The 10,629-nt window shown below is 59.2% G+C and overlaps 1 protein-coding gene across 1 annotated transcript; it reads right to left on the bottom strand.

Annotated features, from left to right (window-relative positions):
* Positions 1-4,232: 4,232 nt before the first annotated feature.
* On the bottom strand, positions 4,233-8,690 carry LOC126635085 (maestro heat-like repeat-containing protein family member 6). Its single transcript, XM_050306021.1, is given in 16 exon segments — positions 4,233-4,339; positions 4,636-4,692; positions 4,967-5,069; positions 5,163-5,264; positions 5,423-5,572; positions 5,706-5,882; positions 6,026-6,163; positions 6,335-6,449; positions 6,712-6,849; positions 6,938-7,055; positions 7,058-7,124; positions 7,370-7,517; positions 7,768-7,916; positions 8,100-8,249; positions 8,360-8,418; positions 8,570-8,690. Coding segments are annotated over 16 exon segments (1,899 nt in total).
* Positions 8,691-10,629: the final 1,939 nt, after the last annotated feature.

Here is a 10,629-nt window from a genome sequence, read left to right as displayed (position 1 = left end):
CTCCCCCTTTATATCAGTCCAAGGAGGAGAAGCAGTCTCTTTCTCGGAGCTCCAGGTCTTTTCAATAACCTGCAACACTTTAAAGCTCTTCTTTTGTTATCTCAGGACGACAACTCTGATTCGTCGCAGCTGGAACTCTTTCTCTTTCTCTCTCTTTTCTCGGTCGGCCTCCAGGGCTGGGCCTACCCCCTCCTGGGCTAAGACCAGAGGCTGGGGGTTACCCAGGCCCTGAAAGTTTTCTCTTCCATGGGCTTGCAAGGGGACATTTGCTTACCATGGATCTTCACTCACAGGGTCACAGGGGATAATGGCTTTTGAGTCCACCCCTGTTCCTTATGGAGGTCCCTCCCCATGGGAGAACAGTCCTTGATAGACCTCTCCGACATGGGTCTAGCATGGATCTTTCACTTCTTAGATCTCAACATCTTACCCGGGCCGTCCTTGCTCCGGCGTAAGTCTCTTTCTCAAGGTCACAAATCTTCAGCAGCAGCATGGATCCCACACACGGATCCCAACATCCCACCTGGGCCATCTTGCTCCAGCATAGTTTTGATTGGCTTCTTATCTGGAAATCCACCTGGACAAAACCATCCTCAGCCCCAGGGGCTGGATGGTAGGCAAAACCACGACAGCAGAGGAAGGAGGGCTATGTGGAAAATTAAATGACTCAAATTGCTGTCTGCAAGTCGATGACAATGGAAAAGTAGTAACACAGATAACATAAGAAATTAGGAAGTTAGCCCATGTCCCAGTTCAAACCTGGAAAGGCTGGGACATTGATAGGTTTTCATGGCTTCTTTTAAGACAAGGAATAAAGAACATATTATTTCTTCTTCTTTATGAACTAGTTCCCTTGATTTTCTTGCCTTGCATAGTCCCTTGTTTTATGCAACTTATTGCACATGTGATAAAGGGAATGCAATTAGTAGTGATGCCCAATGATCCTGAAATGGTGACTAAAGGACAGAAAACAATGGTCTTCCAGAAAATGTCCCCAAAAAATTATCTACTACTCACTTTCAAGGAACTTTAATCTGAAGTAATTCAATGGACCAAGAGGCAATTACTAAGAAAATGATACTCCCTTTTGCAAGAACACCATCACAGAAACGTGGTGGGATGCCTCCCATGACTGGAGTGCTGCCCTGGATGGTTACAAGCTCTTCAGAAGGGACTGGCAAGAGCAGTTGGGCCTCTTTTTCTTTTAAGGTTGTTTTTGCTTTTCATTATGTTTTGGGGACAACAAAAGAAGGGTTGTTACCCAGTGTGCTTAACTGAGCCTCCCAAATCTACCAGCACCTCTCTGGAAGCAATTTCTTGGCATGGGCACAGCTGGAAAAGCTGTATCCTCTTTCTCTTTTATCTTCTTCCCTCCATCCCTCTCCTCTTGCCTTTCTTTAACACCCTAGGGGACATGTCCCTGTTATCCTGGACTGTGTCCTCACCCCAAAGCCCCATCCAACTGGCCTTGAACACTTCCACGGATGGTGCAGCCCCAGCTTCTCTGGGCAATCTGTGCCAGGGCCTCAGCAGCTTCACAAGGAAGAGTCAAAATACAGCAAATGCAGCCCTTTGCAAAGAAGGAAACTCCTGGGCACCTGGGCAGACCCTGCTTGCTGCCACAAGGACCAGCTCCCCAGGGACCCACTGTGTCCATGCCGCCTGCAGAGCTCTTGGCATGGATTTGCAGGAGCACAGCAGGCTTCAGGGACAGCAAATGGAACCCAACCCCTACACCAGAAGCCCGACCTCAGTGCACCACTCCCTTCGGAGGGATTTTCCTGGAGATAAGACCTTCAAGCCCAAATCATCAAGCCACGTGGATCAGTCTCATGCCTCATTGCCCTGCTGGCACCACTTGTATCCCATTTCATGCCAAAATGGGGAATTCAGCCCAAACCTGCCATTTTGCAAGCAGTTCCTGAACTGAGGGGGCCAGAACAGGACACAGTATCCCAGTGCTGCCTGGCAGTGCTCCCTGCAGTAGGATGGGCAAGTGTCTGTGTCTCAGCCAGTGTGTTGCCTCTTCATTTGCTTTTAAGCACACTGAAAACTCACTGTTAAGCCAGGTTGGTCTGTGGATCAGACTTATTCCTTCCACTTTGCTCGTGAACTGGGACATCTTTTCAGCAGACACTGCAGGGCTATCTTCCCTCCATCCCTGAACCTGAGCCACGTGAGGCCCTGTTTTGCTTCAGCTTCTGCTGCTCCTTCCTTTGTTGCCAGGCAGTGCTGGATGTGGAGTTTTGAAGCCCATGCCAGTGTTTTTAAGGTGCCTGCATGGAGGAGAGGTTCAGCAGCTGCACCCCAAGGCTGGTGTCCCAGCAGAGTGTCCAAGGATGCCAGCAGTGCCACTGGTTTGGGACAGCTGAGTGTAAAAGGCAAGTCCAGCCTCAAGCAGGGCCCTTGAAGTAAGTGAGTGAGGATGACAGGCTGCAGCTGAAGGTGCCAAGTGAGGCTGGGGAGTGAATGGAAAGCTGTTGTGGCCACTTGCCCTGAAGCCTTTTGCCAAAGGGGGTGCAGTTGTGGCCACAGCGTGCCCAGTGTTGGCGTGCTGGCGGGTGTGGGTGCCTGGCTGAGGAGGCCCAGGCGCTGTGGGTGCTGCTGCTCCTGTGCCCCCTCTGGTGCTGTTGTGTGTGGGGCGCGGAGCCGCTTGGGCAGCGGCGACTGCGCAGCCCTGGGCCAGGAGCCCAGCGCCCTGCCCGTGGTGGCAGCAGCTGTGCGGGCCCAGAGCTCTGGCTCAGCGGGGTGTCGGCCACAGCCCCGTGGGCTGGGCAGCGGCGGGGCCCGGGCTGGCCGCCGGCCCTGCCTGTGCCACTGCCCCTGGCCGGCAGCACGGCCCCCTTGCCCTCCTTGTCCCCAGCCAGGCCAGCCTGGCCACCCTGGGGCTGTGCCCACCCTCCTGCTGAGGTCTGGCATCGAGGGCTTCTGCCCCAGGGCTGGGAGACGCCTCGGGAAAGCAGCAGAGCAGCCGGGTGGCAGGGAACCAGGGGGCTGCCTGGGGGTTGCTTGTGGCCTCTGCCCCCCCAGTTCCCTCTACTCTGCCCCTCAGAACTCTCCCCCCAGTCTGTGCCCCTGTAGCCTTCTGCTACGCAGCCCCTCACAGATTCCCCTCAAGGCTTCTCACTCCCTTGTCCCATCAGGGCCTGTGCAGCACCTCACCTCTTCCTGGCCTCCCAGTGCCCCGTCCCCTGCAGGTCTCCCCCAGCCCCGCCAACCTGCCCGGCAGCGGCGCGGCCCTGAAGGAGCTGCAGAGGAGCCGCTCCAGAGGCACTTTGGAGCCCTGAGCGATGCAGCCAGCAACACACAGGCAGGACACAGAGGGGGCTTCCTGGCTAGGGAGAGGGCTTGTGGTCATCTCCAAGGACAAGCTCTACCTGTCCACTCTGCTGCAAACGTTGAGGCTCCAGCACAACCACCAAAGGCCAAGGGGCTTCTGCCCACTTTTGCTGGCACGCTGCCCAGTGGGGCAAGCGTTGCCGCACAGGACCCTTTTCCTCTTCCCCAAGGCCTTCTGGACACTGGACAGCAAAAATACTCCTGGGCCTCTGTGTTTGGTAACATGTCTGTCATATTGCCATGTGTCATGGGTTTGCTCTGGGCCAATTTTTTCTCACCCCCACACAATTGCTATAAGTTGAGAGAAGGTTTATGCAGATAAAGGAGATCTGATTGGGGAGAATAATATCAGCATTTATTACTAGTCAGATAAAAACTAGAGAACTATATCTACAAAAATTCTAATTAGGTAAAAATACAAAGTATTTACACAAATAGTCCTCTGCCCTTTGTATCAGTTGAGGAGGAGAAACAGTGTCTTTCTCCATTTCCAGAGCTACAGGTCTTTTAAAGAAATTTGCAGCACTCCAAAGTTTTTCTTCTATTATCTCTAGCCCCTCCTGGGCTAAGACCAGAGGCTGGGGGTTACCCAGGCCCTGAAGGGTCTTCCATGGACAGGCGTCTTCCCCACAGGCTCTGGTGGCCCCAGTAGAGACAGACTGACGGATCAGTTCTCCCCAGAGCTGCAGCTGCACAGGCAGACAGTGCCCTGCAGAAAAGGCCGAGTCTTCCACGCCCTGCGGAGCCAGTCTTGGAGCTGCGGGCATCTGGAATAGGGGGCCGTCTGTGCAGCTCTCAGCCCGTCGAAGGATTGAACTGCCAGGCCTGCGATGGATGGTGACTCTGATGGCATCTGTCACGACACAAAGGGCTGGAAGAGGCAGCAATGGAGTCTACCAGAATTTGAAGAATGGAGCTCTCTGGACAGCTTGGATGATGTAGATTGTTTGAGCTGCCAGATTTGAGATGGCAGGGCTGTCGTCAGTCATGGCTTGAAGGGCTGGAAGAGAAAGGAAGAGAACCAAGGTCAGGGGAGCCGAGGAGCCCCTGGTGCCAGGGCCATGCCAACCAGCTCTTGCCATGGCCAGGAGGGAGCAGGGCCCAAGGGGATCAGCTGGAAGGTGCTGGCCACCGATACCGCCCTGTGCCCCTGAAATCTCTCTCCACTCTGCCCAGGCCGCCCCTCGTGCGTGCAGGGAGCAGAGCCCTGTGCAGCCGGGGCAGGACTGCAGCTCCCTGCCCAGGGTGTGAGCTCCTCCCGCCAGCCCCTACTGCCAGCCCGCTGCCCTCACTCACCCTGGTAGATGAGCTGCAGCTCTTGCTGCTCCTCCCTCAGGTACCTGCCGGCGATCCCTGGGAACACAGAGCCTGTCAGGGCCCCAGAGGCACAGGTGCCCCGCAGCGGCGATGCCAGCCCGGCCACACGGCCTCCTGGCCTGGTAGGGCTGAGCCCGGGGCCTTCCCCACGAGGACGCCCCAGGCTTGGGCTGGGTTGTCCAGGGTGGTAGCAGGCGCCAGGGCACTCGGGGCTCCCCGTGCCCTTGGCCGCATCCTGCTGCCGCTGCAGCAGCCGGGGCTGGGGCCGAGCTGTAGCGGGGCGGGGAGGGACCCCGGGCTTGTGGCTCACCCATGAACTTGATGGCCGCCCTTCGCAGGGGCTCCTGTGGGCTCTGCAGGTACGGCAGGGCCTGGCGCACGTACTGGGCCACTCGGCTGCTGTCCTTTTGCAGCTGCAAAGAGTGCCAGAGCACGGGGGGAAGGGTTGGCTCAGGCTCTGCCCCACACACTGGCCATCAAGGGCTGGGGCATGGGGCCGTCCTTACCAGGCACTCGCCAAACCTCCATGGCTGCTCCAGGGTCACCAACTGCTCCAGATTCTTCCACTTCAGGAACCTGGCTGCACCACACAGTGCTTCCCGAGAGGCCTGCAGAGCAACAGAGAGCGGCCCATGGCAGCGCAGCCCAGGGCACAGGACCCGCATCCCTGCACCAAGGCCAGCACGAGGCTGGAGGTGACGATGGGTCAGGCCAGGAGGCAGAGCAGCCTCCTCCTGTGGGGACACCAGAGCCCACGAGTCCTCACCTCTGCCACACGCTGGTTCTCGTCATGCCAGTTGAAGTAGAGCGGGAGCAGCCTCTGGTGCACGTGTGGCTTTAGCATCTTGTTTCTCTCTGTCACGTCCATCCCGTGATGGAAGAGGACCATGGAGAGCTGCTGCAGCTGGCTGTTGTCCTGGGGCAAAGCAAGAGGAAAAGACCTCAGCACTGGCTTCTCCAGGCCCACCAGGGCACAGGCCTGAAAAGACACAGGCCACAAGGTTTCCTGGCAGCACTCGGTGCCCACAAGGAGGGGTACAGAGCCTTACGTCGTCAAAGAGTGGTCGCAGTGCCTCAAGCAACTTCAGGGCAGTGGGGCCTGATATTTGGATGGTTTTGGTCTGGAGCACATTGATGAACACAGAGAGGGTCATCTGAACCACGTCTCTGTCTGCATGCTGCAGTAGCTCCAGGAGGCTTTCATTCAGGCTCCAAATGCTCTTGGCCTGTGTGGAACACAATGCTGTGCTGGGAAGGGGCCATGAAGAGGAGCAGCCGCCACAGCTCCCAAAGGCCAGGCAAGGCCAAGCGACTGCGTTGCACAGCCGCACGCTGCTGGCCCGGCTTCAGCCGCCTGCCCCCTGCTCACCATTGCGGGAGCCTTGCTGAAGGCCTCGAGGCCTCTGAGAGCCAGGCGACGCCTCTGCGGGCAGTCCCTGTGCAGGTGCCTGGAAAGGATTTGCAGGGCTCTGCCAGCATTTTGGATGGTCTTCAGGCAGGTCAGCACCTGAAAGGCACGGAGCAGTGACGGGGTGCCCAGCCGGCAGGAGCCCAGACCTGCCCAGGGCTGGGCCCGGGCAGCAGCACAGGCTGCAGGCAGCGTCCCAGGCGGCTACGGCTGGGAGAGGGCACAGAGGTGGAGGTAGCTGGGCGAGGCAGCACTTGCCATCAGGCTCACCTCCACCAGGAATGCCAGGCCAGGGACTTCCCAGAGGGGCTCTTCGCTGCTGAGCAGAGAGAACAGGCTGATGGCGATGCTGCGGCAAAAGGAGTGGGAGACACAGCGCAGCTCCCTGGAAAGGGGGAAAAAGGCACCACAGAGCCTGAGCCAGGTGGACCAAGCTCTCCTGGGACTGACTCACAGAGGTCTTTCACCACCAGCCCGGGAGGAGACATGGGCGCTTTTTGAGGTGGCTCCTGCTGTGCCTCTCTCCGACTTTTCCAGTCTGCTCAGCCATCCCTGGGTGCCAAGGCCCTCTGGCCCACGGCCACTGTCTGGGGTGCCCTGTGCACAGGGCAGAAATGCCAGGGGCAGTGGGGAGAAAGGAATCTCACCTGGCCAGTAGACCCACTGCATAGTGGTGGGTGTCAGTGTTGAGGAGCATGTCCCAGACACACTTGCGATCTATTTCCAGCAACACATCCTCATCCACCAGCTGGCCGAGCAGGGCTTTAATGGTCTGCACTGCAAACCTGTGTGCAGAGCACAGCCCAGGTGATGCTGAGAGCCCTGGCCCCAGCCCCGAGGGCGTGGCAGGGATAGAGGACTGGGATGGAGCACCTGTTGGGGGCGGTGGGAAGGCTGCGTTGCTCCCGGCAGCGCCTCCAGAAGGTGTCGACCTCCTGTGACATCTCCTCTGTGCTGATGAAAACTTGGAAGAGCAGAGTCAGAAGGAGGCGGGGGAATTGTCCTTCACTCCACCTGGGCACCAGGACAGCTGGAGGATCTCCCAGAGTGCCACAGTTGCCTGCCAAAGACAAAGTACCCAGGACAGCTCTTAGTGCCAACATGTCCATGGAGCAGGGCCCGAGCGTGACAGGGAAAGGCCAGGGGAGACACAGGGGAATCACCCGTCCTGGTGGCCCTGAACCTTCCCCTAAGCCAGGTTTGCAGCCTAGTGCCTGAGGCAGGGAGAAGCAGTGGGGAAGGAGGATGGAAAGGCATCAGAGAGGCGACCTTGGGGGCGAGCGGAGGCCAGTTCCAGAAACTCACAGCCAGGGCAAAGACATCCGTGTCATCCCCATCAGAGGTGCATCTCCTGTGCGCTGGCCAGTATTCCAGCACAAGGAAGAGTATCTGCAACACCGGCCCCTGAGTTTTTCTCGAGGAGATGAGCGTCTTCCACATGGTGCGAGCAGCTCTGTGGTGTCAGAACTCTGGGTCAGGGCGTGTGGCCCACTGCGCTGTGGCCTGGGCAGCTGCGGGGCCCAGGGGACAGAGCCACGGTGCCTTGTGGGGCAGGGAGGCAGGGTGGCCTCAGCACCGGGGGCTGACATGCCAGCCTGGGTGAGACAGGAGCTGGAGTGTCCTGCAACTCTCCATCTCTCTGGCACACCATTTGGGACAGGCTGTATGGGGTGATGGGTTCTAAAGGCAGGTGGGCTCCATACCTGTCACAGGATGGGGCAGAGCGCAGGAGAGTCACTGCAACATCCGCGGGGTGTGCCTCGGTCAGCAGCACCAGAGTCTTGTCCAGCCTGTGCTCAGCAGACACGTTGGATGCGAGCCACTGGTGGATGCACCTGACTAGGGCCGGCACCTGCAGGGACATGGGGCAGAGTTGCAGAGCTGCCAGAGCCAGAAACTTGCCTGGCTTCCCCCAGGAAGTGCTCCAATTGCCACCACACTGTGCTGGTCTCAGAGGCTGAGGGGGCCCAGCACAGTCGGCGTAAAGGGCCCCACGATCCCTGGGAGACTCGAGCCCTGGCCACAGGCTGCTTACTTGCTTCCCGCTGTAGACCCCACTGTCCACAAGCAAATGCAGCAGGGCAGCACTGGTCTCGGCATTGACGAGGTCAGAGTTTGCCGTGTCCCCGGTGGTCAGGAAAGCGCTGTCTTCACGCCAAATGCACCTGATGAATCGGCAAACCATCTAGAGGAGGAAGGCAAGGAAGAGAGAGGTGTCTCCTGGAGTGCTCCCACAGCGCTGCTGGGCTGAGCAGTGAGAGCAGCCCCAGCCCAGGCAGGGATGGCTGCAGGTACCTGTGCTGCCCTGCGGAAGCGGCCACGAGCACGGACCTGCTCTTCTGTCCGCTCCTGACCTGGATGTGGCAAAGAGCGAGCGCAGTCAGAGCTGAGGGTGTGCGGGAGAGGCTGGAGAACACAGCCCAGGCCTGGTTCCAGAGGGGATGGGACAGGATGAGGCCAAGTGGGCTGCAGCCACCAGCCCAGTGGCCCAGCTCCACCACTCACCCTCCTGCAGAGGCTGGACGTGCTGCCCTTCTTCAGACTGCTGTGCTGGAGCAGTCTCAGGGCTTTCCTCCTCCTCCCTCACCCAGGCCAGCTTGGACATTACTGGGGGGCTCTGCTGCATGTCTTTGTCTGCCTTGATGGCTCCCTGCAGGAGAGATGCCATGGAAAAGCTTTGGTTCGATAAGTCCTTCAGGAGTGCTTTGAAGGCAGCTGCAAGAGAGAAGCCTGGGAAATGCTCCACGTCATCCAGTGCCATGGTCTGGCTTCGAGAGCACTTGCCACAGGGCCTGGGGTAACCTTAATAGCCCCAGATCCTCAGGTCCCACAGTGTGGCCTGGAGGATGCACGGGGGAGAGGTGGAGAGCTGCCAGGGTGAGCAACTTGCCCAGCTTCCCCCAAGAAATGCTTCCCTTCCCAGCACACTGTGCTAGCCCCAAAGGCTGAGTGGGCCCACACTCTTGGGGGGCCACAGGCTGCTTACTTCAGCAGAGACAACTGTCTGCCCAAGAGAGTCCCGACTGGGAGCATGAGCCAGGCACTGAACAGGCGTGGCGTCAGTGCTGGCGACGCCCTCAGTCGCTGTGGCGTCAGCCTTGTCCGTGAGACCAGGCAGCGCAGAGTCCGTGTCGGACGTGCCGTCGGTCGAGGTGGTGTCAGGGTCAGTTGTGTGATCACCGGTTGCGGTGTCACCCTTTGCTGTGACAGCAGTCGACGCGGTGCTGACATCTGGCTTTGGCTTCAGCTGGGTGGGGCTGGTGTCAGGCTGTGCCTTGACATCAGTTGATGTGATGCTGGTCTTGCTCCGCCGCCTACCCACGAAGTTCATCAATGTCTGCAGGAGAAAGAAGGGCAGGGAGGAGAGGGATGTTCCCTGGAGTGCTCCCACAGCGCTGCTGGGCTGAGCAGTGAGAGCAGCCCCAGCCCAGGCGGGGATGGCTGCAGGTACCTGTGCTGCCCTGCGGAAGCGGCCACGGGCACGGACCTGCTCTTCTGTCCGCTCCTGGCCTGGATGTGGCAAAGAGCAAGCGAGGTCAGAGCTGAGGGTGTGCGGGAGAGGCCGGAGAACACAGCCCAGGCCTGGCTCCACAGGCAGGGCCAGCCCTGGGATGCCCAGTGCATGGAGCAGGGCTGCCAGGAGATCAGCCCTGGCCCCTGTGCCCCCCTCCCTTTCCCTGGGTGTGTCCAGAGGGGATGGGACAGGATGAGGCCAAGCAGGGCTCCACCACTCACCCTCCTGCGGGGGCTGGACCTGCTGCCCCTCTTCAGGCTGCTGTCCTGGAGCAGCCCCAGGGCTTTCCTCTTCCTTCTTCTTCCTCAGCAGCCTGAGCAGGCTGAAGCGTCTCCCTGCCATCCCACAGTCTGGCGTCGAGGGCACCTGCAAAAGAGACACTTTGGAGAAGCTTCGGGTCTCCAAGTCCTGCAGAATGGCCTCAAGGCCACTTGCCACAGGGCTTGGAGACGCCTCAGAGAAGCTTTGGATCACCGAGTCGCACAAAAAAGCCTCGAGGGCACCTGGAAACAAGAAAATCCTCCCAAACGCTCCGGGTCAGCAAGGCACCAGTTGGCTGCGCGGGGGCTCCGCACAGCACTGCTCTGCGCCGTCCTGTCCCGTCGCACGCTCCGAGGAGCACTGCTGACGTGGCTGTGTCACCATCAGTACCTATGGCACGACGTGTCATAAAGGGCCCTTGGACACCCTGCCCCGTCCCATCCCATCCCATCGGCCATGCCCAGCGTGTCACAAAGGGCCCTGTGACACAGTGCCACGTGGCCTGGGGCCTCCCCCAGCCTGGCCAAGCTGCCCCACTTTGGAAGGAATGCGGTCTCTAAAGTGTCTCATAGAGCTGGACATGAAGTGTAGGAACAGCTCCAGAAATGAGCAAACACTCCCCTCCTGTGCCCGGAGGGCAGCAGAAGGAGCCCTCTCGGCCGCTGAGGCAGCTGCAGCGGGAAGGGCACGGGGCCTTCCACAGAAGCTGGCACGGCCTCCTTGGAAGAAGGGTCGGGTGATGGCCATCCTAAACATGGGGGGGTGGCACCCAGAAGGAACATGTGGGCAA

The sequence above is a fragment of the Myiozetetes cayanensis genome, unplaced genomic scaffold (genome assembly GCF_022539395.1).
Source record: "Myiozetetes cayanensis isolate MyiCay16 unplaced genomic scaffold, myiCay2020 scf1061, whole genome shotgun sequence".
Lineage (NCBI taxonomy): Eukaryota > Metazoa > Chordata > Aves > Passeriformes > Tyrannidae > Myiozetetes > Myiozetetes cayanensis.
The sequence above is the reverse complement of the archived record's forward strand: the minus strand, read 5'-3'. Positions and strand labels throughout refer to the sequence as shown.